Genomic DNA, 27,567 nt, shown 5'->3' with positions numbered 1-27,567 from the left:
GCCTCCTGAGTTAGTTGGGATTACAGGCGTGCACCTTGATCTTCAGATCTCAGCCTCCTGAGTTAGTTGGGATTACAGGCATGCACCACAGTACCTGGCCCTCAGCGATATTTGAAGTGGGCTGAGGAGATGTCTCCTGGACCACCCCTTATCCCTCTATTTGAAAGAAGGAGGTGAGAGGTTTGGGGGAGGAGGAGACTGGATGGCCTTGAGGAAGCAGGAGGTGGCCGGGGAGGAGTTTGTGGGGACACAAAGGGGAACTGTGGCTACCAGATGGGCTGTCCCCTCCTGGGAGCTGAGGAGGAAGGAGGGGCTGTGCCGCGTCCAGGAGCAGGGGCCTCCGGATGGAGAGCCGTCCTCCCCGCTCTGCGGGCCTCCGGAGCTGGCCCGGCTGCCTGTGGGCCTCAGGGCTGCCGGGCTGGCTCCTCGCGTCCTGGGCTCTGCAGCTGGCAGGTACGTGCATCCTGATCCTCCCTGGGCTTGGCCCCGCTGTTCTTTGAGCCTTGTGGACCTCACAGGGCAAGGCTTCGGGACCCAGAAAGTATTTAGCTACTGTGGCTTTTGAAGGGGTGCCTCTCCCCCTGGCAGGGCCCCATTCCCACCCCAGCAGGGCCTGGCCGCTGGACCCCCAAATGAGGAGGGTGGATCATGGGTGGCTGGCATCCAAGGGGAACAGCCTGCCGTCCAGGGCTCTCACGTGGCATCGAATCTGGCAGATGTCAGAGCCACGGGGTGCTGGGGTGAGCTTTTTTTTTTTTGTCAGTCGTGGGGCTTGAACTCTGGGCCTGGGCGCTGTCCCTCAGCTCCTCAGCTAAAGGCAAGTGCTCTACCATTTGAGCCACAGCACCACTTCCGTTTTTCTGGTGGTTCATTGGAGATCAGTCTCACGGACTTTCCTGCCCCGGCTGACTTTGAACTGTGATGCTCAGATCTCAGCCTCCTGAATAGCTATGATTATAGATGTGAACCACCAGCACCTGGCTTTTCTTTTCTTTTTTTTCTTTTCTTTTCTGTGTCTTGAACTCAGATCCTGGGCACTGTCCCTGAACCTGTTTTGTTCAAGGCTAGTGCTCTACCCCTTGAGCCACCGCTCCCATTTGCTTTATTCGCTGGTGAATTGGAGTTCCGGGTCTCACGGACTTTTCTGCCTGGGTTGGCTTCGAACCACCACCCTCAGATGTCGGCCTTCAGCGTGGCCAGGATTACACGCATGAGCCACCAGTGCTCCTTGACTTGGCTCCTTGACCCCTGGGCACCCCGGGGGGCTCCAACTGAGAGCAGGCAGCGGCGGCCAGAGCAGAGGAATGGCGCTGGCTGCTGACAGAGTGCTCAAGCTTCCACTTAGTCCTCTGAACTTCTCCGTCATTTCTCCGCCTGGCCCCTCTCCCCTCCCCTCCCTGCTGACTACTTGACACCCTGCCCAGCCAGAGACAGGCTGCGGAGAAGAAGCTCTTTTGTAATCCAGAGAATTACAAACAAAAACAGCTTTTTTTCCCCTTTCTGCCCAGTATTGCAACAAATGCTCTACTGAAGAGACATGCTTCTGCGCTTTCACAAGAGAAGAAAGCATCCCCCCACCCCCACCCCGCCCGCCATTCTCCTGCTTTAAGTTTGTCTCGCTATGTATAGTCCAGGTCAGCCTTAAACTCAATGTCCTGCTTCTACCTCCCCGGTGCTGGCATTACAGGCAGGCACCGCTGCTCCTGGCGGGGTCTGTGTCCCCAGCGAAGTTCACCGAGCCCTCTTCTTCCTGGGACAGCCACAAGACGCACAGTGAGGACCACGGGGCCCAAAGGCACTTTTCTGAAAGCGGCGCTGAGCACACACTGAGCCTGCTCCCCAGCAGCTAGGGGGCCGGGCAACGCACATGCCCCCTGCGTCCTTGCCCACACAGCCCGCCCCTCACTAGGGCACTTCCCACCTGGGCTGCCTTTCCTCTCTGCTTCCTATCCTATGGCCACACCGACTTTCAAGCTTCTGGAAGCTTCCACACCAACCCTGGGGCCTTGCTTGGTTCCTGCTGCTCCCTTGGCCTAGAAAGCGTTGTCCCTCCTGGTGGCGTTCACCTGCGACATCCAGGCTGTCAGCCAAGGCCACACTCAGACTGTCTTCCATGTGGTGCCCTCTGCCCCTCTCCCAGCCCCTGGGACCCCCAATCTCCACCCACCCCACTCCAGGGGATCCACCTGGGGCTCTGAGAGACATTAGGGGCGTGACTAAGACCACCTGGGCCAGGTGAGGCTGTGGGTGGAGCTGGAGACGGGACCCAAGCTGTGAGCCCAGCAGTTCAGAAAAGCTACCCAGGCGCCAGCAGCTCATGCCTGGAATCCTAGCTACTCAGGAGGCTGAGATCTGAAGATCACAATTCAAAGCCAGCCTGGCAGGAAAGTCCGTGAGACTCTTATCTCCAATTAACCAGCAAAAAGCCAGAAGTGGAGCTGTGGCTCAAATGGTAGAGCGCTAACCTTAAATGAAACGGCTCAGAGACAGCGTCCAGGCCCAGAATTCAAGCCCCAGGACTGGCAAGAAAAGAAAAAAAAAGAAGGGAGAAACGTCAGAGCTGGCAAACAGCAAAGGTAATCTGAGGAGACTACAGGGGTCAGGGGTCAAGGCCAGAATCAGGGGGAGGTACAGCTAACATCCAGTGTCTTCTCTTATCAGAGCCTTCAATGTGGAGGAAGAGGAGGAGGGAGGAGGAGGAGGCAATCCAGAACTTGTGTCAGAGGGTGGGTTTTGCAGGGAGGCCAAGACCGGGGGAGCCAGGATGGCTGAGATCTGGCACAGGTCCTCAGGACTGAGATGTTGGCAGCTATGCGCAGCTGTGTTTAAAAGGAGTTGGAAGAGCCAGGCACCCGTGCCTCACACCTGTGATCCCAGCTACTCAGGAGGCTGAAATCCGAGGATTGAGGTTCAAAGCCAGCCCGGGCAGGAGAGACCGTGAGACTCTGACCTCCCATTAATCACCAGAAAACCAGACGTGGGGCTGCGGCTCAAATGGTAGAGCGCTCGCCCTGCCGGGCTCCGGGCAGTGAGGAAGACTGATTGGACCTCTAGTATTTCTTTCTCACATGCAGCTGTCATTTGCCACTTCCCAATTTAAAAGCCAGGGGCTGGGCTCCGTCTGCAGACCTCCGCACCTTGGCCTCCGCCCCCCCTCCCCCGCCACTGTGTCCTGCCTACCCGCAGCCATAAACCCTTCCTCTCAACTCTGCCCTAACTCAGTGCCCTGTGTCGACTTCTAGAAGCTTCCCCCCAAGAGCTCTCGCTGCTTCCATCCCCCTCCCGCCCCCACCCCACACACCTGGCTGCCTCCCACTCCTTTCTTCCTTCGGAGTTCAGCTCCATAAAGAGACGGGGGAAAAAAGACATCAAAAATGTTCCCAGCTGCTCAGTCAGGGTGGCGAACTGCCTTGAAAGTCTGCCTTTCTTCTTGATCCTTCCTGTGGTTCCAGGATTTCTGTAGTGAGCCTGTCTCATTTCTATAGGGGGAGGAGAGGGGAGCCGAAGAATCAGAATGAAAAGAAAACAATACTCCAGTTCGAGGGATCCCTCCCCTGAGGGCCCCCCCCCCGTGGGGTTCCCCCTCCACATTTTCAGTCCCTCCCTCCCCAGGGGCGGAGGATTTTAGGTGGGCATCTGTCCCCAGATGAAAGGCGGCACCATGGGGTCTGCTCCTCTCCTGCTCCATGGCACCCACCCTCATGCCGGGTGCTGTGGCTCACGCCTGTCATCCTAGCTACTCAGGAGGCTAAGATCTGAGGATCACAGTTCAAAGCCAGCCCGGGCAGGAAAGTCCATGAAACTCTTATCGCCAATAAACCACTAGAAAACCGGAAGTGGCGCTGTGGCTCAAGCGGTAGAGCGCTCACCTTGAGCTGAAGAGCTGAGGGACAGCGCCCAAGCCCAGAGTTCAAGCCCCAGTACCACAAGCGCCCCCCCCCCAATTTAGGGCCCTTAGTACATTCCCATGGGCTCTAGGACCCCCTCTGCCCTCCCTAACACCATCTTTGAGGGTAGGAAACTGGAAAGAGAGAGGCTGAGTCCCCGGGGGCCCAGGAGAGTCCTTAGAGCCACTTGCCTTTCCAGTGCTCCGGGAGCACTGGCCACACCTCCCCTCTGCTCCCCCACACCTCCCCTCTGCTCCCCCACACCTCCCCTCTGCTCCCTGCCGCTGGGCACCCGGGCCGGGTGTCAAGGCACGAGGCAGCTGGCCAGGCTGAGGCAGGGCTCACGCAGGAATGGATCTTTGTGATTCCAAGGTGTTGAGAGCTGCGCTGCCACTCTGGGAGCCACGGGGAGGGGGTGACGGTGCAGGCCTGAGGTCGCCTTCCAGCCGGGCTGCCCTTCCAGCCAGGCTGCCCACCCGCCCATGTTCTGAACAACCTGCCTGTCTGGGGCTGCAGCGCCCGGTCGGCTTGGGGTTCATGCAGGGACTCTGGACAAGCCAGCAGCGTCTTCCCCAACCCAGATTTATGACACCCCAGAATGAAATCAGAGGGAGTACCCTGGTCTCAGATGAAGAGCGTGGGAACGGCTTTTTTTCTGGAGTGAAGAATTAAAGCATTTTCCTTTACAATCGACCGAAGGCAGGGTGGATACTTTTGATCAGCCCATCTGGGGCCTGGCACTCTTGCAGGGAGGTGGGGGGCGGGGGAGAAGCAGGTCCAGGCGGGAGCTGGGGGATTTGAAGAGCTTTCCACGAAGTCAGGCAGCTGGAGAGGGAGAGGGAGGATGGGGGGTGGGGGTGGGCAGAGAGGCTCTGGGTGAGGGAAGGCTGAGTGCTCATTGGAGCCTTTTCTCTCTCTCCCTCCCTCCTTCCCTCCCTCCCTTCCTTCCTTCCTTCCTTCTTTCCTTCTTCTCTCTCTCTCTCTCTCTCTCTTTCTTTCTCCTTCTCTTCTCCTCTCCTCTCTTCTCTTCTCTTTTCTCTTTGTCGGTCATGGGGCCTGAACTCTGGGCCTGGGCACTGTCCCTCAGCTCTTCAGTTCAAGGCGTGCACTCTACCACCTGAGCCACAGTGCCATTTCCACTTTTTCTGCACATGTGGTGCTGAGGAATTGAACCCAGGGCCTCATGCATGCAAAGCAAGCACTCTACCACTGAGCCACCTTCCCTGCCCTTTTCTTTTTTTCTTCCTTTTCCTTTTGAACTCATGGCCCGGGCACTGTACCTGAGCTTTTTTTTTTTTTTTTTTTTTTTATTTAATAGTTAATTGGAGATAAGAGTTTCTCAGATTTGTCTGCCTGGGCTGGGCTGGCTTTGAACCATGGTCCTTAGATCTTAGCTTTCTTTGTGGCTAGTATTACAGGCATGAGCCACTAGCACGAGGCTCATTGGAGCATTTTCAATAAGCATATACCAAGCTTCTTCTCCCACAGAAGACAGAGGCCGCTCACCCTCTGCCTTCTGTGGCCCTCGACTGGCTTGGTCACTGGGCCAAGGTGGCTGTGCGGGGCCCGGGAGCCACAGGCTGTCCTGGAGCAGCAGTGGCCGCCCTCTCCTGTGTGGCAAGGGACTCCGAGGGTCAGAGAAGTAAAGCCATCTGCCAAGGTTGTGCAAAGTCTTTGTTTTCTTTTTTGTGCCAGTACTGGGGCTTGAACTCAGGGCCTGGGCACTGACCCTTAGCTTTTGCATTCAAGGCTGGTGCTCTACTACTTAAGCCACAGATCCTCTTCAGGCTTTTTTGGTGGTTAATTGTAGCTAAGAGTCTTACAAACTTTCCTGCTCAGGCTGGCTTTGAACCAAATCCTCACATGTCAGCCTCTTGAATAGCCAGGATTACAGGTGTGAGCTATGGCTCCTCTAGCAAAGATTTAAAGTGAGAGAGCTGGCATCTAAATCTGGTGCTGGGCTCTCCTCATTACCTCCTGCCCTACCCCTGCTACAGGCCATCCTGCAGTAGCTAGAGATGCAGAGACCTGAGCGATGGAGGGAAGGACCTCTCTGAAATCCCCTGCAAGGTGGGGGTGTGTGGCTTAGCACTGGCCTGGCTGTCCAGTTGGGGTGTCTACACTCACAGTTGTGTGGAGAGGGCAAGAAAAGCTTGGAGGCCAAATAGATTCGGAGACTTAGCAGGGCTGGGCCAGTTGGAAGCATCTGGGCCCTTCCTGCCCCTCCCCCCACCCCGTACCAGGACTGGGGGCCTGAACTCAGGGCCTAAGTGCTGTCCTTTAGCTTTTTGACTCAAGGCTAGGGCTCTACCACTTGAGCCACAGCTCCACTTCCAGCATTTTGCCAGTTAATGGGAGTTAGAGTTTCCTACCCTGGCTATCCTTAAACTGTGATCCTCACTCCGGGCTGGGGTGACAGCTGTGAGCCGCCGCTGCAGGCACCTCTCCACTCAGCCCCTTCTGGGCCTTTCCCATGTATCCCTGGGGTAGAGACAGGAAGGCAGGGCCTTGCCTGGCTTGTAGAGTTTTTAGTGGTAGAGGGGCTGTGGGGTGCTAGTGGACCTTGCTTCTCCATCACCCCCATCTCCTCAGCGCCAGGGGTCCAGGGTCCCCCAAATCCTCTGCCTGGAATTTGTTCCTCCAGATGGTTACATGAGCTGAATCACAGAAGCGGCCCAGCCAGTTCCTGACCCTGGCCACGTGGTCCTGTGGGGGACACACAAGCCAAAGCAATGGCTCCCTGTCTTGGAGCCCTGAAGCCACTTGTCCGTGCTCAGACTGCAAATCTGTAACCGCCACCAAGGTCTAACAAAACCCATGTCTAGTGCCTGTGGTCACAGTGCCTAGAGCCTCCATTTACATCCCTGCCAACGCCCCATGGCGCTTGGCTCTGCCCGTGGCTGCTGCTCGGAGCCCAGCCCTGGCTCCCCTCCCTTCCTTGGCCCAGCCAGTCTCCAAACCTGCAAACCTGCATCTCCCTCCTCTTGGCTGCTGCCCCCCCCCCCCCCCCCCCCCGCCCAGCCCGCCTGGGGAAGCCTATGGCCCTGGACCTCTAGGACCCTCTGGCATTTTGTCTGTGGAGTGGAGTCAGGGTGTGACCTGACACAGAGCCCATGCCATCCCCAGCCAGGGCAGGCTTCCGGCCAGGCTCCTCCCCTTCCTGCTTGGGATGCCCTCTGGATGCCCAGGTCACCAGCATGCCCCTCCCCTGCCTGTCCAGACAGACTGTGGTCACAGCCTCGGTCATGTGGACGTGCTGGTTGGGCAGCGAGGGCCTCAAGGACCAGGATCGGGCCTGCCATCTTCCCTGAGTGCGGAAATAAGTGATAATGGAGGTTTCACAGCTGGCATGAATTTCTGATCTGCAGCCAGCTGGAGCAGAGGAGGCAGGTGGGACCCTCTCCATAGCCTGTACCCCAAAAGGAGTGTCTTGGGAAGAGAGGGTCTGGACAGCTTCATGGCCTAGATTCTTCAGTGTTGATTCTCTGCCGTGAGAGGATAGTAGAGTGTGTGTGTGGGGGGGGGGGGGGGGGGGGACGGGCTCCATGGTTGGCCTGTCGCTGCAGTTCCCCCTCCGCTCCTGGGCCTTGGCCTGATGCCTTGACTGGCTGCCATGACTGATGGAAAAGGATCCCATCCTTTTCTAAAAGGATCTGTTAAATGGAGAGAACTTTTCAAGAAGACCCTCGGATGAATGTCTTCCGGCCAGAACAAGCAGGAAGGTGGCTTTGGGGTGCTGACGGTGTCCACCCTGTCCTCATCCTGGAGTCACCCCTCAGACCCATGAGGAGGAGCAGAGGCCCCAGGGCGGAGGTGCGGCTGCTTTCCTGGTAACTTTGGCCACGGCCCTCCCGGAGGAAACCCTGACAAGCTTAGGCCCCATTGGCTCCCGGCTGACAAGCAGCTCCTGGACCAGGTCTGAGGGCTAGAGAGTGAGAGATGGAGAAGAGGGGACGGGGAGGGGCCAGAGTTCAGGGGGCCTTGATGCTGGGGGGTGATTGGCCAGGCTGTACGCTCAGGCATTTGTAGTTCATTCTCTCTGGGTCTCTGTCTCTGACTTTTTCCTCTCTCTATTTTTGTGGCCTGACTGGGATTTGAGCTTCATATTTGCTAAGCAGATGCTGTACTTCTTTAGCTATTTTTTCTTTTTAAAATTTTCTTCCCCCCTCCCTGCCCCTCTCTTTCTTTCGTTTATTTTTATGGCCCTGGGGTTTGAACTCAGGGCCTGGGCACTGTCCCTGAGCCTTTTTGTGCTTAAGGCTAGCACGCAACCACTTGAGCCACAGCTCCACTTCTGGCTTTTTCTGCATGGTTTATTGGAGATGAGAGTCTTATGGATGTTCCTACCAGGGCTAGCTTCAAACTGTAGTCCTCAGATCTCAGCCTCCTGACTAGCTAGGATTACAGGTGTGAGCCGCCCGTGCTCAGCTGAATTTTCGTCTTCTTAAAATAGAGTCTCTCTAGTGTACCCAGACCAGCCTGGACTGCAGTCCTTAGTCATGCTTCCTGTGCCAGGCTGGGATGCCAGATATACACCACCATGCTCAGCTTTTTCTGTTGAGATAGGGGATTTTGAATTGGCCTCAAACAGAAATCCTTCTAATCTCAGCTTCCAAGTAGCTAGGATTCCAGGCATAAGTTACTTTGCCTGGGTCCCATACTACCCTCTTGCTTATTGTCCTTCTTGATCTTCCAAAGACCCTGGGAGATTGCGCAATAGTGCCTGCCGGTTCCACATCCTCCACTCAGCTCCGCTGCATCCCACACAACCCGAGCCAAGGCTTCTTGTTTCATGACAAAACTAGTGTTTAGATATTGTAAAACCACTAGCGTAAGTGTGGCCAGGCGCTGGTGGCTCAGCCTGTAATCCTGGCTACTCAGGAGGCTGAGGCCTGAGTGAGGATTACAGTTTGAAGCTTGCCCAGGCAGGAAAGCCCGTGAGACTCTTTTTTATTTTAAATAAATTTTTTTTTGGTCTGGTCGTGGGGCCTGAACTCTGGGCCTGGGTGCTGTCCCTCAGCTCTTCAGCTCAAGGCTGGCACTCTACCACTTGAGCCACAGCGCCACGTCTGGCTTTTTTCTTTTTGCTTATGTGGTGCTGAGGAATCGAACCCAGGGCCTTGAGCATGCAAGGCAAGCGCTCTACCACTGAGCTACCTTCCTAGCCCCACCCGTGAGACTCTTATCTTCAATTAACTACCAAAAAACTGGGAGTACAGTTGTGATTCAAGTAGTAAGGTACCTTTCTTGAGTGAAAAAACTAAGAGTCAATGTTGAAGCCCCAGTACCAGCACACACATCCACATCCACAAGGACAGTGCAAGAGCCGGTTGGGGTGGCCTGTAATTCCAGCTGCTTGGAATATGGAGGTGGAAGGATCTCAGTCCAAGGATAGCCTGTACAAAAGCACCAGACCCTATCTGAAAAACTCAAGCAAAAATGGCGGGGATGCTGCCTCCTAAAGCAGGGGCGGGGATGATGCAAAGTCCCTTCCTGCTCTGCCTGAGACATCTGGGCTTGGGGGTGGGGGGGCTGTGCCCTAAGTATACAGAAGGCCCTCTCCCTCCCTGTCCCTGGGTGTTCCAGAAGGCCCTGCCTTCCTGGAGACCCCCCTCTTCCCCAGACTCTGGCTCAGGGTGAGCCGAAGGGAGCTGAAAAGAGACCAGCCTGGCCTAATGCCAGCCTTACCGCCGGCAGGAGGCCCGCGTCTCACTTTCCCCAGCAAAACAAATCTCTCCTCTCCCTCTGAGCGTCTCAAACACACGATCTTCTCCCGATTAACAAGCCAGCCTGCGTGTTCTTGGCTGCCTGCTGCCGACCTCAATTTAAAACTGTCTGCTCTGGAGCTGCTGGAGAGAGAAGGGCCTGGGAGGCAGAGAATATTGGAGCCAAGGGGTCTGTGTCATCGAAGTTGGGAGCGGTGGCTGCCAGCCTTAGCCCAAATCCAGAAAGCGCGAGGCTCAGAGGCCCAGCCAGGATACACTGCTGTTTTGGTCTTCCCTTCCTTCCCTTCCTTCCTTCCTCCCTTTTTCTATCTCTTGGTGCCAATATGTGGACTTGACTCCTGGATGCTGTCCTTGAACTTTTTTCACTCAGGGTTGGCACTCTACCACTTGAGCCACAGCCCCACTTCCAGTTTTCTGGTGGTTCACTGGAGATAAGAAGCTCAGGGAAGCCAGGCGCCAGTGGCTCACGCCTGTCATCCTAGCTACTCAGGAGGCTGAGATCTGAGGACCGCTGTTCAAAGCCAGCCCAGGCAGGAAAGTCTCCCAGCGGCAGTATCCCCAACTCTGTGAGCGCCTCTGCATGGCTGAGAACTGTGCTAGCTAGATTTCATGGAAGTCTGGCAAATCCTCTTGTAGCTTTGCTCTGGGAAACTGTATCTCCGGCTGCTGGCCTGGGAGACTGTGTAGGAATTCCTGTCCTCTGTCCACCACCCCCAGCCAGGGTCAGCTTCTTTCATTTGTTTTCTTCTTTCCTCTTACTTCAAATTCTTCTTCTTCTTCTTCTTTTTTTTTTTTTTTTTTTGTCATTCTGGATCTTGAACTCTGGGCCTGGGCGCTGTCCCTCAGCTCTTCAGCTCAAGGCAAGTGCTCTACCACTTGAGCCACAGCACTACTTCCAGTTTTCTGGTGGTTTATTGGAGACAAGAGTCTCACAGACTTTCCTGCCCAGGCTGGCTTTGAACCATGATGCTCAGATCTCAGCCTCTTGAGTAGCTGGGATGACAGGTGTGAGCCACCAGTGCCCAGCTTAAATTCTTTTTTGTATCAGTTCTGGAACTTGAACTAAGGGCCTGAATGCTGTCCCTTAGCTTTTTGCTCAAGGGTGGTGCTCTGCCACTTCCAGCATTTTGGTGGTTAGTTGGAAATAAGTCTAACCAATTTTCCTGGCTGGGCTGGCTTTGAACTGTGATCCCCAGATCTCAGCCTCCTGAGTATCTAGGATTACAGGCGAGTGCACCAGCACCTGGCATTGTTCTTGGATCATCAGATATGTGCGTTTAGCCAGTGAGATCTCTTGGCCTGTGGGAAGAGATGTTGGAGGCTGGGGCTCTGGGCAGGGTTGCAGGTCTACTGCCACTGAGGGAGCAGGAGCTAGGGGTGACCTGAGTCTCAGACTCTTCCTCTGCAAAGCAGGGCCCTTTTCTTGGCGCAGTATAGTAGCAATGGTGAAGTCTCGTGTGGAGTGCTTGTCCTATGTCTGCACAGTGAGTGCAGGGGAGGTGCTAGCCTTAGTGCTGGTGTGTGTCAAGTGAGCTGGCACTCTTGTGTCTTTTCCCACAGGAGGACAGTCCATCACCCACGCGGGCCTGCCCATTGTCGTCTCCCTCGCCAACAGAACCGCCTCCTTCAGCTGCACAATCACCTACCAGTACACCCCGCAACTCAGACATTTCCACGTGACTTATTTTCAAGTGGATCTTGAGGGCAGGAAAAGCAAGGAGTCGCCCACTGGCTGCCAACCCAGTGAGGGCATCGAGAACCGGACCTACACCTTGGATTGTCAGGTCACTCCTCCGTTGCCTAACGCCTTGGCCACAGGTACCTATTACTGTTGCAGCCACTGGCCGAGCTTCACCGCGTGCGGCAATGGTACCTTCATCCTGGTGAGAGGTGAGACCTCCCCGTGGCTCCTCCCAGACCAAGGGTGAAGTGTGAGACCAGGGCTGGGGTGGCTTCTAGCTTTGGTAACGTGGAGCCATCAGCCAGTAGGCATGCCAAGAGCAGGGAGCTGGGCTGTGCACCTGCTCCTCCTGCCCATGGCTGGTAACTGGCCCCTTGGTCTTAGGATCCCATCAGCACAGTCGGGGGGAGGGTTTGGTCTGTGCAGAATGAGGTACGTGCAGGCGTATGCTCGTGAAGACTTGGAATGAGTACATCTTTCAGGAAAGAAATTCTCAGGGAATAGCGGGATCCCATGAGGTTTCACCTGAGCCAGCTGCTCCAGCTGGGAATCTCTGATTTACTTCTGTGATTCTCACTGGATGTGGTGAGAGGGGACTTTGGAATCCCACAGACCTGGGTTTGAATCCCTGTTCCTTTGCTTGCCCATATGTGACCTTAGGCCTGTGCTGGATTCTTTTTTTTTTTTTTTGGTCATGGGGCTTGAACTCTGGGCCTGGGCACTGTCCCTCAGCTCTTCAGCTCATGGCTAGCACTCTACCATTTGAGCCACAACACCACTTCCAGTTTTCGGAGTGGTTTATTGAGTCTCACGGGCTTTCCTGCCCGAGCCGGCTTTGAACTATGATCCTCAGCTCTCAGCCTCCTGAGTAGCTAGGATTACAGGCATGAGCCACTGGTGCCCAGCTCTGTGCAGGATTTTGGTGGGGAGAGTAAGACCCTGCCTGTAAGAGCTGCTGTCTGGCAGAAGAGCGGCTTGATAAATAAAACTAATGTAAGCTAGGCATAGGTGGCTCACGCCTGTAATCCTAGCTACTAAGGAGGTTGACATCTGAGCATCTCGGTTCAAAGCCAGGACAGATAGTAAAGTCTATGAGACTCTTATCTCCAATTACCACCCAAAGGCTGGAAATGGAGCTGTGGCTCAAGTGGTAGAGCATTCACCTTGAGCAGAAAAGCTCAGGGACAGCGCCTAGGGCCCTGAGTTCAAGCCCCAGGATTGGCACAAAATAAACAAAACACAAAACAAAACAAAAAGATGACTTGAGTCTCCCAGGGTCCCACAGACCACCCTCGGTAAGCCAGCTCACCTTAGCAGGGGCCTAAAGGATCGAACAACACGGTCCTTGTCTCTAAAGAGACTGAGCAGAAGACTTAGCAAAGCAAGAGTGATACTAGGATCTGGCCAGCGCAGGGGTCAATAGGAGAAGGCTGGAAATGGGGATCTTGGGTGAAGGAGAACAGAGGATTTGGGGGCTGGTGGGCTGACTAGGCTCCACTTCTCCCAGAAAACTGATCCTCTGTTCCCTGCCCTCCTCTCAGACACGGGGTACCAAGAGCCCCCACCCAGCCCCCAGAAGGCCCTCCTCTTCAGCTTTACGGGGCTCCTGGCCACTCTGAGTGTGCTGCTCACAGCCCTGCTGCTGTGGAAGAAGGTATGGCCTGGGCACACAGCTGCACACAGCTGGACGCACCCAGCAACGCAGTCCCTGCACTCACATCACGGGCCTGGGGAGGCCTCACAGGGCAGAGGGGCTGCTGCCACTGCCCTGCACAAAGACCTGGGCCCTGGAGCTGGAGTCCCTCCTGCCACGTCACCAAGGATGGACAGAACCTCCCAGGCGTCCTCTGCGTGCATCACCAGGCCCTGTTTGATCTATTGCAGGACCCAGGGTTCTTTAGGGCCTATGGTCACTCAGCATGAACCATGCCCCCAGTCCTAGATTTTCATGTGTGTGTGTGTCATGCATGTGTGCCAGTTCTTCCGCTTAAACTCAGGAACTGGGCACTGCCCTTGAGCTTTTGTGCTCAAAGCTAGTGCTCTACCACCTGAGCCACCAGCTTTTATGATGAATTGGAGATGAGTCTCAGGGACTTTCCTTACCAGGATGGTTTCAAACTACGATCCTCAGATCTCAGCCTCCTGAGTAGCTAGGATTCCAGGTGTGAGCCACTGACACACAGTTTCAGTCCTATATTTTCTTGGTCTCAGCAACCCAAAAGGAAAGAAGAGTCTGGAAGGAAAGAGCTACCACATGCATCCTCCTAGGCAGGCCCTCACGTCTCTGGAGGTGTAGAAAGAAAGGCTCAGGGAGGTTGAATTTTGCCCCTGGTCACACAGCAAGCTCAGCACTAGAGTGTAGGGAGAGGGGCAGCTTGCTCCGGCTCTTTACTTGGCCTGTTCCCACTCACACTGTGGATGGCACCTCTCTAGGAAGCTGTGTCTCCCCATTTGGCGGGGGTGGGGGAGTGGGGGGAAGGGGGGCTCACTTTCATCATCTCCCAGTCCTGAGCTTGCTTTCTTTTTCTTTTTTCTTTTTTGTTGGTTGTGGGGCTTGAACTCTGGGCCTGGGCACTGTCCCTCAGCTCTTTAGCTCAAGGCGAGCACTCTACCACTTGAGCCACAGCGCCACTTCCGGTTTTCTGATGGTTAATTAGAGATAAGAGTCTCACGGACTTTCCTGCCCAGGCTGGCTTTGAACCATGATCCTCAGATCTCAGCCTCCTGGGTAGCTCGGATTACAGGCCTGAGCCTCTGGCGCCTGGCTTATTTTTCTTTTACTTTGTTCTTGTTGTGTGTGCATGTCAATAGTGGGGCTTGAACTCAAGGCCTCACATTCGTGTTTAGCTTTTTCTGCTCAAGGCTGGCACTCTACCATGTAAGCCACACTTCTACTTCAGTTTCTTGCTTGTTAACTGCAGATAGAAATCTCAGACTTTTCTGCCCTGACTGGCTTAGAAATGTGATCCTCAGATCTCAGCTTCCTTAGTAGCTGGGGTCACAGGTGTGAGTCACTGGCCCCTGGCCTGAGCTTTCTTGTTCCGTACTTCTCTGCCTGTCCCTGCAATGACTCTACCCTCTTACACATAGTAGACCCTCAGTAAGGAATTGCCATTGAGTTATCATTTATAAAGCTACTTAAATATGTGCATACATTTCCTTAGGCAGATCTTAACTACTATACACCAGGTCCTGTAGTAAAGGCTAGGATCCTGGGGGAGCTGGTAAATAGTTATGATAGGTTAAACACAAGCACAGCCAGGTGACAGAGGCTCAGGCCTGTAATCCTAGCTACTCGGGAGGCTAAGATTTGAGGATGGAGGCTTGAAGCCAGGCCACATAGAAAAAGCATGTGAGACTCTTATCTCCAATTAACCAGCAAAAAGCCAAAGGTGGAGCTGTGGCTCAAGTGATAGAGCATTAGCCTTGAAAAAAAAAAGCTAAGGGACTGTGTCCAGGTCCTGAGTTCAAGCCCTATTATAGGTACACACACACACACACACACACACACACACACACACACACACACACACACACACACACACACACACACACACACACACACAGGCACTCATACAAAGAAAGTGGCAGCCAGTGGGGAACTAAGAATATAATGTTAGGGCTGGGAATGTGGCTTTGTGGTAGAATGCTCGCCTGCATGCATGAAGCCCTGGGTTCGATTCCTCAGTAGCACATTAATAGAAAAAGCCAAAGTGGCACTGTGGCTCAAATGGTAGTGTGCCAGCCTTGAGCAAAAGAAGCTCAGGGACAGTGCCCGGGTCCAGAGTTCAAGCCCCAGGACTGGGAAAAACAAAAACACACACCAAAAAAACCCTCCACAGCATTAAAGTTCTAACTCTGTCACTTACTAGTTCTGTGAGCGTGGGTAGGGTGCTTAACTCCACCCTGCCTCCGTTTCCCCAGTGGGGATTCAAAGCAGACAGAGCACAGGGGTCAGAGGGAACCTAAGGTCCCTTCTGAAAAGATGTGGTTACTGTGACTCTGTCTGAGAGCAGGCGTGACGGCTCACACTGGTCTGAGCTCAAGCTGGTCCTTGCCAGGGCTCTTCGGGGGCTCCTGCGGTGATTGGTCTATCCCCGGAGCTTTGTCTCCCTTGGCTGACAGTACTGTCTAGCCTCCTCCTCACACTCCAGCCACGGCCCGGCTTGGCATGGTGGCTGAAGGATGATGTCTCCAGCTCACCTGTCCTGGACAGCACTGTTTCTTCTTGTGCCAGTCCTAGGGCTTGAACTCAGGGCCTGGGTGTGTCCCTTCGCTTTTGTGCTCAGGCTAGCATTCTACCATTTGGCCACAATGCCACTTCTGGCTTTAGGTGGTTAACTGGCAGGAATTATCTCACAGACTATTCCTGCCTGGGCTGGCTTCCCACAGCAACCCTATGATCTCAGCCTCCTGAGTAGCTAGGGTTACAAGCGTGAGCCACGGCGCCTGACAGGACAGCGCACTCGGGACTCTTAAAAGCATCATGCACCCCGGTGCCCAGACACAAATCCTTGCAGTGGTGCACTTGACTCCCCTCCCTCCCAGCGCCAGTCTGTCAGCAAGCCCTGTCCTCTGTCTGTCCAGCACTCAGCTCCTCTGACTACTGCCCTGGCTCAGGCTCCAACTTCATTTTCTGCCCCTGCCCTTGCTCTCTCCCTCCGCTGCCCACTCTGGCCTCTGGCGTCCACACTGTTCCCCACTACAGAGTGGCCCTACAAGCTGGGGCCAGGGTGCTTGTGGACCCATGCACAGGGCTAGCTGGGAGAGGACACTGCAGCAGCAGCCCTGCTGTGCAGAGCTGGGTCTCAGAAGATGCCCCTGCCCCCGGCCCCCTGCCCCGCTGGTGAGGGGCTGCTCAGCAGCCCAGAGCTGGCCACAGCAAGAGGAGCTATGCTGGCTGCCTTTGGGAGCCAGGGCCTAGATGGTCAGGGTTGGCTGCAAAGGACAGGTCACCCCATGCCTACAAAAACATGGCATCTTATGAGTTGTTTTATTTTCCTTTGGTCAGTTGTGGGGCTTGAACTCTGGGCCTGAGCGCTGTCCCTCAGCTCTTCAGCTCAAGGTGAACACTCTACCACTTGAGCCACAGACCACTTTCAGTTTTCTGGTGGTTCATTGGAGATAAGAGTCTCATGGGGGGCGGGAAGGTGGCTCAGTGGTAGAGCGCTTGCCTTGCATGCTCAAGGCCCTGGGTTCGATTCTTCAGCACCACATAAGAAAAAAGAAAAAAGCCGGAAGTGGCGCTATGGCTCAAGTGGTAGAGCGCTAGCCTTGAGCTGAAGAGCTGAGGGACAGCGCCCAGGCCCAGAGTTCAGGCCCCACGACCGGACCCAAAAAACAAAAGAAAAAACCCAGAAGCAGCGCTGTGACTCAAGTGGTACAGCGCTAGCCTTGAGCTGAAGAACTGAGGGACAGCGCCCAGGCCCAGAGTTCAGGCCCCATGACCGGACCCCCCACAAAAAAACCCGAAAACAAACAAACAAACAAAAAGAGTCTCATGGGACATTCCTGCCCAGGCTGGCTTTGAACCGAGATCCTCAGATCTCAGCCTTCTGAGTAGCTAGGGTTACAGTGTGAGCCACCAGTGCCCATAGCATCATGGAGTTTTAAGGGAGTGGCCCTGGGGCCCAGGCCTCCGCAGCACCCCCTGAAGGGCGCCTCTCCTGGTAACCTCAGCCCCTCCCCAACTGCTCCTGTCTTTCATTCTGCCCCAATGTATGGTCCCAGAGGCCAGCGGAGAGGCCCACAGGTGTCAGACACCAGGGCCCATGGTCCCCAGCTCTGGTGGACTGGCCTCTTGGAACAGTCACTGTCCAGGGGCTCATGTCCTTCAGCCTTGATGGCTTCCAGACCAGCCAGCCAGAGCAGGCACCGGGACCCCGGTGGTCTTGACAAGAGGGGCCATTGAGGAGCCCTGATTGTAATGGGGCCTCTAGGGGCAGATGCTTCAGAGAAGGGGTGCCAGATCTCAGGGGAGTTTGCTGCAAAGGCAGCCGTTGGCTAGCTGGTGAGCCTTGGTTTTCTCCTCTGTGAAATGGCCACTCACTTAGGTGACTTGAATAAAGAACAAGTCCCAGCTGCTAAGTGCACGGGAGTCCCCGAGCTGCCTGTGTGCTACACTTCCTCACCACACAGAGCAGCGAGAGCCCCAAGTCCTGTCAGGATGGCTTGTTGGTGAAACTCAGACCTGAGTTCAAATCCTGTCCCTGCCACTTCCTGGTGTGTGTCCTTAGCTGGATCCCCCTGTCTTCTCTGAGCCTTCACTTCTTCCTGTGCAGGACAGAGATGGCCTGAGGATTATCGCAGAGTACAGAAGAGGCAGCACTCTGCCCCCCCCCCCCCCCCCCCCCCGCCACCCCTACACTTGCTGCCGTAATGATGCTGTGGCTGGGGGTGGCGCCGGCTCCTGCCTGCGAGTTAAGTAGCTCTCAAGAGCTAATCCCGGAGTAAATGGGCTGGCGATTGGCAGGCAGCCAGGGTTTTTAATTAGCTCCTGCCCCGCGATGAAGCTGTGTTGCTCTACTGTTGGCAGTGTGGTGCCTGTGACGAGGGGGCGTCCAGACCGCCTCTCTCCGTGCCTCCCACGGTCGCCCCAACCCTGTGCCCTCCCAGCAGGCCTGCCCAGCCTCCTGACTTGGTGCATTTGTACGGCTGCTGCTGCAGCTTGGAGCTTTCTAAAGCCACGCTGTGGGGCAGCCACCTCCTCCCTGAAGCCTTCCAGGCTTCCTGTTGTTCTTGCTGCCTGCGGGGCCACCCTGACAGCCCAAGCAGGCTTGTCTGTTGGCCACGCTGGTTTACCTTCAGCGCTGCTGGGCCTCCAGGTTTGGGCATGCCTTTCCCTCGGCTGGGAACAGCCAGTGTCCTCAGATGGCACGGTTCCCTGGTGTGTGTGTGTGTGTGTGTGTGTGTGTGTGTGTGTGTGTGTGTGTGTGTGTGTGTGTGTGTGTGTGTGTGTGTGTGTGTGTGTGTGTGTGTGTGTGTGTGTGTGTGTGTGTGTGTGTGTGTGTGTGTGTGTGTGTGTGTGTGTGTGTGGTCAGTCAGCACGCACACATTTTGGTAAAATCCAGGCTCATTGTCTGTGTCTGCGCTGAACCTAAGTCAAGTCAGGAGGGGGTCGCTGTGGATCTCTTCATACTGCCCAGCTAACAGGTGCTGGATGAACGCAGGGTAGTTTAAGGAGCTTTTTTTTTTTTTTGGTTGGTTGTGGGGCTTGAACTCGGGGACTGGGTGTCCCTCAGCTCTCAGCTCAAGGCTAGTGCTCTACCACTTTGAGCCTCAGCACCACTTCCCGTTTTCTGGTTTTTTATTGGAGTTAAGAGGTTTTAATTGGAGTTAAAAGTCTCAGGGACATTCGACCTCTTCCTGCATGTCAGAGACAGTAAAGTGGGGGTCAGGACTGGCCCAGGCACGATTGCCCCCCACCCCCACCCCCACCCCAGCCCACTCACAGCCCCTGCTTGGGGCAAGTGCCCGGCCACACTGGCACAGGACCCCGGTGCCCTAGCCTCCCAGATCAGTGCTGCCCCCACAAGCCCTTGCTTCACCTCCTCCAGCCTCAGGCATGTGAGCGCCTTCATGGAGGACTTGGGGCATCCCCCAGATCTCCCTGGAGATGGTGGGTGGAAGGGGTAAAGGTCAGACTAATTCCCATGTGGCCTCCTGACACCCCTCCATCTTGTCTTGCTGGGGTCTAGGGTGGCAGGGGAGTCACTCAGCCCCAGCCCTGACAGTCTGGTCTCCTGTCTCCCCACAGAAGCAGATGCTGGTTTCTCTGAAGCGCTCCACTCACGCGCGCCCAGACCCACGACCCACCAGCAGACCCACCAGCAGACCCACGCAGCCCCCAGAAGACTCTCTCTACACGGTGAGCCCCACACCTGCCCGGGGCCTTTCAGGCCCCACTCGGGGTCTGACAGCCCCCCACCTCCTGGCCCAGGAGCCTCCAGCTCCTCAGCTGTAAAAGAGCTTCACTAATTCCCACCTTAGGAAAGTTCTAGAAGGAGAAAAGGAGAGGTCATTGTGGGGGCCCCTGCAGGCATGTCCATGGGAAGTGCCACCCCACCCCCTCCCGGGCACGTCCATCCCCCGCTCTTAGGGACACAGGAGCTGCTCAGAGATGAAGAAATGTCCTTCTGGTCAAATGACTTCTAGCCGTTTGCCAGCTCCTTCCTGTTCTCTTATACAAACAACCCTCCCAGCCACCACAACAGAGCTCACCCAGAAGGAAACCATCACGTGCCCCCCCCCCCCCCACGCCCTCCATACATTATTATTGATGTATTTGCCAATCCTGGGCCTAGGTGCTATCTCTTAGATTTTTAGTTTTAGTTTTTGTGTTTCTCACTTACACCACAGCTCTGCTTCTGGCTTTTTTTTTTTTTGGGTCCGGTCATGGGGCCTGAACTCTGGGCCTGGGCGCTGTCCCTCAGCTCTTCAGCTCAAGGCTAGCGCTCTACCACTTGAGCCACAGTGCCACTTCCGGCTTTTTTCTTTTTGCTTATGTGGTGTTGAGGAATCGAACCCAGGGCCTCAGGCATGCAAGGCAAGCGCTCTACCACTGAGCCATCTTCCCAGCCCCCACTTCTGGCTTTTTGTTGATTCATTAGAGTTAAGTTTTATGCACTTCCCTGCCTTGGCTGGCTTCAAACCAAGATCCTCAAATCTCAGCCTGCTGAGTAGCTAGGATTACTGGTGTGAGCCACTTTTGTCTGCACAGATTTATTTTTTTTCTGGTCCTGGGTCTTGAACTCAGGGCTTGGGCTCTGTCCCTGAGCCTCTTTGTGCTCAAGGCTAACACGCTACCACTTGAACCACAGTGCCACTTCCTACTTTCCTTTTCTTTGTTCTTTTTATTTTATTTTATTTTGTGCCTGTCCTGGGGCCTAAACTCTGGGCCTGAGCACTGTCCCTGAGCTTTTATGTACAAGGCTAGTGCTCTACCACTTACGCCACAGCTCCACTGCTACTTTTTTTTTGTCAGTTGTGGGACTTGAGCTTAGGGTCCAGGTTCTGTCTTGGAGCTTTTTCTGCTTAAAGCAAGCACCCTACCACTTTGAGCCACAGCTCCACTTCTGGTTTTCCGGAGGCTAGTTGGAAATAAAGGTTTTTCTTGCCTGGGCTGGCTTTGAACTATGATCTTCAGATCTCAGCCATCTGAGTAACTAGGATTATAGGTGTGACCCACCAGCACCTGGGCTTTTTTTGGTGTGTGTGTATGTGTGTGTGTGGTTAATTGGAGATGAGTCTCACAGACTTTGCTCCTCAGGCTGGCTCCTCAGATCTCAGCCTTCTGAGTAGCTAGGATTACAGACGTGAACCAACCACTGGAGTGTGGCCCTCTCTTTCTTCTTTCTGTTTTTGTGGTACTAGAGATTCAACTCAGGCCTTGAACCTGGCTCTACCACTTGCACCATGCCTCCAGTCCAAGAAGTTTTTTGGTTTGCTCTCTGCCTCCTCCACCACGTACAGATATGGCAATATAGGCTCCTAGTCTCAGGGCAGACACGGGCTGGGACCCTGATGCCCACACCCTGTGGTGTCACAGAATTTTCTACCACAGTCTTCCTAACTACGTGGGGCAGGAGCCCAAAGAGGCTGCACGCAGCCCCTCCACCCCCCAGTGTGGCTGAGGAAGCGAGGAATATTCATTTACATTTGTGCTTTGGGGTCCATGAATAACATGCTATCGATGTAGAGCAAGCAAAAGGTCATTGTCACCCGGATGTCAGCCCTGTGAGGTCCAGAGCCACCAGGCTGGACTCCCTGGCCCACGCCTGCCCCTCTGGGGCCCCCTCAGCTGTCTGGACACCAGGCTCTGCAGGCATGTGCTGTGTGTGCTCCTGTCCCCAGGCCTGGGGACACTTGGGTTGTCCCTCCCAGACTGCGTTCAGAGTCCAGCCAGGTCTGCTGGGTGTGGGTGTGGGGATGTCCCCAGGGAGGTACCACAGGCAACTTCAAGGCAAAGGTGACAGTTCCCAAAGGATCTTGGGCTCTCCCCAGGGACTTTCTACCAGCTGCCGGCAGCATCTACAGCCCCACACTTCCCCAAACCTGTTCTTCTTTCCTAGTGTGGGATTCTGTGTCAGCTGCCATGTGAAAGCCTTCTCCTCACCTCTTTTTCTCTGTTAGCCAAACTGGGGTTTGAACTCAGAACCTTGTTCTTGATAGACAAGCAGACCCTCTACCACTGGAGTCATACCTCCAGCCCTTTTTTGCTCTGGTTTATTTGTGTGTGTGTGTGTGTGTGTGTGTGTGTATGTGTGTGTGTGTGTGTGTATCCTGGGGTTTGAACTCAGGTCCTGGGTGCTATCCTTAAGCTTCTTGTTGTTGCTGCTGCTGCTCAAGGGCATTACTCTACTCCTTGCTGATTAATTGGAGAAAAGAGTCACTCAGACTTTCCTGCAAGGGCTGACTTTGAACCTCAATCCTCAGATCTCATCTCCTGAGTAGGGAGGATTACAGGTGTGAGCCCCTGGCAAAGTGACCTTTCTAACACCCAAGTCAAACTCGGTCTGAATCCTTCCCCGCCCCACCCTCACCTGCACATTCCATCGGAGCCATCTGAACCGCGGTGCTCACTCCTGACCCGCCATCCTTTCTAAACTGCACTCCCAGACCCCACCCACGGCCGGAAACACCCACTCCCCTCCAACTATATCCTGGAGGATGGCCTGGCACGGGCTCTGCGCCTCTGCACTGCTGATAACCAGGTCAGCAGCATCACCCACTGGGCAGGAGGCAAAGATGCTTTTAGGACTTGACTCTCAGATAAACCATGGCCTGGCCCGGCCCATCCAGCCCTGCCCAGGGTCACCCCACAGGTGACCCAGTGAGACAGAGGCCCAAGCAGGCCCACCAAGGCTGGTCTCCCTGTTACCACCAAGGAAGAGCAGTCAGGCCTGGCCTGCAGTTCACACCCTGCATGGAAGTACAGCTGGAGGCCGGGACTCATCAAGGCTTCCGTCTGGAGCTGCTAAGTGGTGGCCTTCTCACCCGGCCATGGCTCCTGCCCTCCAGAGGTCCCAGCTCCGCTGTGCTGTGAGGGTCCCAGGCCTGCAGGGGCTGCGTTCTCCTCTGGTCTCCTGCGCTCCAGGCCGCCATAGGAGCTGGACAGGAGCGGAGAGGCTACCACCTGTGGATCCCAGCTCCTTGCTGCTCAGATCTGTCAGATCTCTGGCCAAGCCTGGGAGGCAGGGCCTGGGGTGGGGGTGGGTGCACAAGGCAGCAAGGGAACAAATTCCATTCTGAGGACTAGCAGCAGCAAGTACTGGGCAGACACCACCAAGATACACATGGGTCAGAATGGGCCTTGGAAGTTTCTTTTCCCTAGAAACTGAGCTTCTCCTTGGGAAGGAGACAAGTTAGAAGCCTCCTCTCCCTAGATCCACCCTCTTCTGTTTTGGAGCCTGCCCCTTGAGTGGCTCCCAAGGTGCCCCCACCGGCCCCCTGTCCAAGCCCTGAGGCTCTCCCAAGAGTCAAACGGTTTATTACACAGGTTTTCATGCCTGGCTGCCTCTGAGCACCTCCCTCCCTCCCCCCTTCCCCGCCCTCCTCCTGCCTCTGAGCACCACCTGTCTCTCCAGCCCGCCTCAGCAACCCCTGCTTGACTGTTGCCAGGGAAACCGCCTCCTTGGCAACCAGCCGGCATCGTATGACACACACTGGGGAAAGGAAAGGCTTCTGCCTCTTGCTTAGGCTGTTGCAGGCTCTGAACTATATAGAGCCCAATGGGGCCCGAGAGTGGGTGCTGCCTGGAGTAGCAGAGGAAGCAGAGTCTTTCTGGATCATCTGACAGTTGCTTACGAAGCATCTACTATTTACCTAATACTATGCAAGGCCTTTGCTGTCTAATATCTCATTTGGTCTGGAGTGCCGGCTTCAAGGTAGATACAATGATTCCCATTTTGTAAATGAGAAAACAGAGAGGGTTAAGGGGGTGGCCTGTGATGGCAGATGTCAAAACTAAGAATTGAACTTTTTCTTGTCTGGCTTCAAAGTCTTGGCTCTCTTTTTGGGGCAAAGGTGGGACTCAGGTTCCTATGCACGCTAGGCTAGTGTGCTACCACTTAAGCCGTGCATCCAGCCCAGTAGTTTTGCTAGTTCTTTTCATTTTTTAAAAATCATCCTTCAGGAAGTGGTGCTGTGGCTCAAGTGGTAGAGCCCTCGCCTTGAGCTGAAGAGTGCAGGGACAGCGCCCAAGCCCAGAGTTCAAGACCCACAACCGATCAAAAAAAAAAAAATCATCTTTAAGGGCTGGGAATGTGGCTTAGTGTGTGCCTACCATGCATGAAGTCCTGGGTTCAATTACTCAGTACTACATACACAGAAAAATCTGCAAGTGGCACTGTGGTTCAGCTAGTAGAGTGCTAACCTTGAGCACAGAGAGGTTCAAGGGCAGTGCCCAGGCCCTGCATTCAAGCTCCAGGACTGGCAAAAAATAAAATAAAATAAAGTAAAAATCTTTAAGTGATTGTATAAGCCATGTTGAACATCGGTATCTTTCCATCATTCTCCCCCATCATTCCTATCCTCACTCAGACCTCTGAGGGCTAGTTATTTTTCAAGAGAAGGTCTAGAGCCAGTGGTCACATCTATAATCCTAGCTACTCAGGAGGCTGAGATCTGAGGATTGTGGTTCAAAGCCACCCTGGGCAGGAAAGTCCGTGAGACTCTTATCTCCAACTAACCACCAAAAAGCCAGAAGTGGGGCTGTGGCTCAAGTGATAGGTTCCTGGCTTTGAGCACAAACGCTCAGGGATAGCACCCAGGCCCAAAGTTCAAGCCTTAGACCTAGCACCAAAAGAAAGAAGGGGGAGGGTCTGGAGAACGTTTCTGTCTGAGCTGGCCTCGAACTATGACCCTTCCATTTTCAGCATCCTGAGTAGCTAGGACTATAGGTGTGAATGACTGTGCCTGACCATCTTGAGCATCTTGAGGCTGGGCTGGAGCCAGTGAGGCCCTAGGACACCGCCACACAGGGAAGCCTCACCATTGCACATTTGGTGTGGCTCTCATTGTGCCAGGGCCAGCTGTAAGTTCACACACCAGGAGACGAACCAGGCCCAGTGCCTGCCCTCCAGGGCTCCCAGTCCAGCGGGAGACGGGAAACTGGAGGCTGAGCTCCCTACTGCACAGCCCCAGTGGAATGTGACCCTCTGCCCTCCTGGGGCCAGGGTCAGGGTGGGCCGGTGGAAACTGAATTTCTGCAAATGACACAGGCAGGGAAGGTGATGGGACGCTGAGAACTGAGGCTGGGCTAGCCCATCGGTGGTCAGCAGTGAGACCCCAGTGGGTGCCTGGCACACCCACCAGCTCAGGCAGGGGAGTAGGTGTGGGTGGATGGGTGGGACCCCCATGAGGCCCGGGGCTTTGAACTAGGGAGTGCAGCAGATACTGGCAAGTGCCCTACTGAGCAGTGATGTGGTCTCAGGCCCTCGGGGGTCTGAGGCTAGGGGAGGATGCTCAGGCCAGGGTAGGCCCTGAGTCTTGCCAGCCAGGTAGCCGTGTGGATGGAGCACTAGCAGAGGAGGGGAGATGCAAAGGTGTGCAGTGGGAAGGCTGGCTTGGGGCCCAGGGGCTCCCTTCTGTATACCCCCCTCATCCCAGCGCTCTTCTCCTCCAGGCCCTACAGCGCCGAGAGACTGAGGTCTACTCCTACATTGAGAGCAAGGCTGGCAGCCTGCCCTCCGCCGCCAGAAGTCCCCCCTCCCAGGTAGGCAGGGAGGGAGCTCCAAGCCTGCCCTCCCCTCCTCCTCCTCTGTGCCGTGGGGGTTAACTAGACTGCAGGTGTGAGGCACCTGCAATGGAATCCAGCCCTCTTCACAGGCAACTAGACTACAGGGAGAACTGGGGGCTCTGGACTCCTGCTCCATTCCTCGCAGCTGTGCATGCGTGCTCAGGCTGCCTAACTTCTCTGTGTCTCCATCTTCTGTGACATTGATGGAGGGCCCAAAGCTCACAGACAGACTTCTTTGCTGAACGATCTTAACCATTATTCAAGGAACACTACCATGTCTACACTGGCTGATCAGAGGGGAAGTTGGGGGGCTTACAGGTGTCCCCAGTCCAGTGCTGGCTAAGGCCAGAGATAGAGTAGATGCTGATGTCCTTGGGCTGGCCTGGTGTCAACTTGACAGGGCCTTGGGTCTGTTGCTGCTGCTGCTGCTGCTGCTGCTGTGTGTGTGTGTGGGGGGGGGGGGGGGTTCTCAGGGCCTGGGCTGGTGCTGTCCCTGAGCTTTTGTGTTCAAAGCTAGCACCCTACCACTCTAAGCCACAGTTCCACTTCCAGTTTTCTGGTGGTTAATTGGAGTCTTGAAGACTTTCCTGCCCAGACTGGCTTTGAACCTTGATCCTCAGATCTTAGCCTCCTGAGTAGCTAGGATTATAGGCATGAGCCACCAGGGCCTGGCTTACCCTGCTCTTTCTTTCTTTGACTTGTCTGCTTATTTATAAAGTATGTGAGTCGTGTTTTGCTGCCACACCATCTGGCCCAGAATTCAGAAACATCACTGCCACACCTGATGGGAGCTGGGGTCGCTGTGAAGGGCGATGAAGCTGAGCCAGTGCAGGCCCCGTAGGGCCTGTGGCCCCTGGGGACTTGGCTCAGCCTCCGGAAGCTCAGGCTGGGGACTGCTTGTGTAGCTTCCTGTTCTCAAAGCCACCCAGACCGGAAGCAGGGCCTCCCTCCCTGAACCACGGAGGTTGTCTGGGCCATCTCAGCAGTGAGTGCCCACCCTGTGCCAGGCCCTCGGGTGCTGGACAGGACAGCTCTCCAGAAGTCTTGGGCTGCAGGAACAATGCCACTGAGCCAAAGAGCACAGAAACATTGGCAGTTCTCTTGTGGAAGGTGGGCTCTAGGGAGAAGCCAGATGGGGACTGGGAGAGAGGGGAGGCTCCTGGGGATTCTAAGTTCCTGGGGACTCCTAACAAGGTAAATAGGGGGGAGTCAGGGGACAGGGGAGGCTGAGGCAGGCCAGGGGAGGCTGGTATAGCCCCCAGGATGGAGGGACAAGAGGCTGGTCAGGCGGGCTTGGGGACAGAAGGCAGGCACACTGCCAAAGCTCACAGGAAACAATCTGTCTGAGTCTGACTAAAACTAAACTAGTGCAAGTTCATGTGTTTCCTACTTAATAGTTTTTCTCCATTTCTCCCCTCCCCTCCCCTCCTCTCTCCTTTCCCATCTTCTCCCCTCCTTTCCATTCTCCTTTCCTCTCCTCTTGTCCCCTGTCCTCCCATTCTCTCCTCACCCCTTCTTCCCCTCTCCCTCCCTCCCCCTTTCCCCTTCTCCTCTCCCTTTTCCTCTTCCTTTCTCCCCCTCTCCTTCCTCCTCTTCCTCCTCCTCCTCTCCCCTCCTCTTCTTCCACCTCTTCCTCCTCTTCCTCGTCCTCTTCTTCTTCTCCCCCTTCCTTTTTTTTTTCTTTCCCAGAAGAAGCTACGTAGACAAGAAGACAAGAGTGAATTTAACGTGGTCTATGAAAATCTCTAGGCGGGGCTCCACCAGCCTCTGAACTTGTGCTGACTCAGAGACTCTCAAGCCCCAGTGATCCTAGCCAGTGTAGACCCTCCCCCCCTCCCCTCCCCCAATCACCTTACCCTGCCTTGGTCTGCCTCCCTGGCTCCGGTCTGTGCCCCGTTCTGTGCCTTGTCCAGGTGTTCCCTCTGCCAGGCCGGCACTTTCTGCCCTGGCCTAGTCAGCAAAGCGCCCCTCAGTCTTTAAGAATTTGCTTGGCTGGCCAGGTGCTGGTGGCTCACGCCTATCATCCTAGCTATTCGGGAGGCTGAGATCTGAGAATCATGGTTCAAAGCCAGTCCAGGCAGAAAAGTCCATGGGACTCTTATCTCTAGTTAACCACCAGAAAACCGGAAGTGGCGCTGTGGCTCAAGGGGTAGAGCTGAAGAGTCAGGGACAGCTCCCAAGCCCTGAGTTCAAGCCCCATGACCAACAAAACAAACAAAGGAATTTGCTTGGCTGCCTCCTTTTCCCAGAGCCCTCCCCCCCACTGAACACACACCGGTGGTCCGGTGGTGCCTGTGGCTGTCTGGGTGGGGGGAGGCGGTAAGCCCCCAGGAGGGCACAGCAAGGGGGGGGGGATGGAACAGCCCAGTGAGTCTGGCAGCAGTGGGTGGCTGTGCAGGTGGGAGCAGGAGGCTGGTGTGGTGTGGGTGGATGGACAGGCCTGGCAGCCACATGGGCCAAACTGAGCCCTGGGCTGCAGAGGGAGACCACGACTGCTACCCAGCCAAGGGCGTCCTGGAGGATTCTGTGTGTGCT

General features: G+C 55.2%; 1 protein-coding gene across 1 annotated transcript; it reads left to right on the top strand.

Moving 5' to 3' along the window:
- The first annotated feature begins 302 nt into the window (after nt 1-302).
- Nfam1 (NFAT activating protein with ITAM motif 1) lies at nt 303-27,089 on the top strand. The gene is made up of 6 exons (XM_042697971.1): nt 303-453; nt 11,174-11,503; nt 12,836-12,948; nt 19,051-19,161; nt 24,919-25,008; nt 26,722-27,089. Exons 1-6 carry the CDS (start codon nt 345-347, stop codon nt 26,779-26,781), a joined length of 813 nt encoding a protein of 270 aa, XP_042553905.1. The 5' UTR covers nt 303-344; the 3' UTR covers nt 26,782-27,089.
- The last annotated feature ends 478 nt before the right edge of the window (nt 27,090-27,567 follow it).

Source organism: Dipodomys spectabilis, unplaced genomic scaffold, assembly GCF_019054845.1.
Source record: "Dipodomys spectabilis isolate Male_0828 unplaced genomic scaffold, ASM1905484v1 ptg000230l, whole genome shotgun sequence".
Classification (NCBI taxonomy): Eukaryota; Metazoa; Chordata; class Mammalia; order Rodentia; family Heteromyidae; genus Dipodomys; species Dipodomys spectabilis.
The sequence above is the reverse complement of the archived record's forward strand: the minus strand, read 5'-3'. Positions and strand labels throughout refer to the sequence as shown.

Coding starts and splice junctions, on each gene's coding strand:
- Nfam1 (XM_042697971.1), top strand. CDS start 345: ATGGAGAGCCGTCCTCCCCGCTCTGCGGGCCTCCGGAGCTGGCCCGGC. Junction 12,949..19,050: donor CCCTGCTGCTGTGGAAGAAG/GTATGGCCTGGG, acceptor GTCTCCCCACAG/AAGCAGATGCTGGTTTCTCT. Junction 25,009..26,721: donor CCAGAAGTCCCCCCTCCCAG/GTAGGCAGGGAG, acceptor TTTCTTTCCCAG/AAGAAGCTACGTAGACAAGA.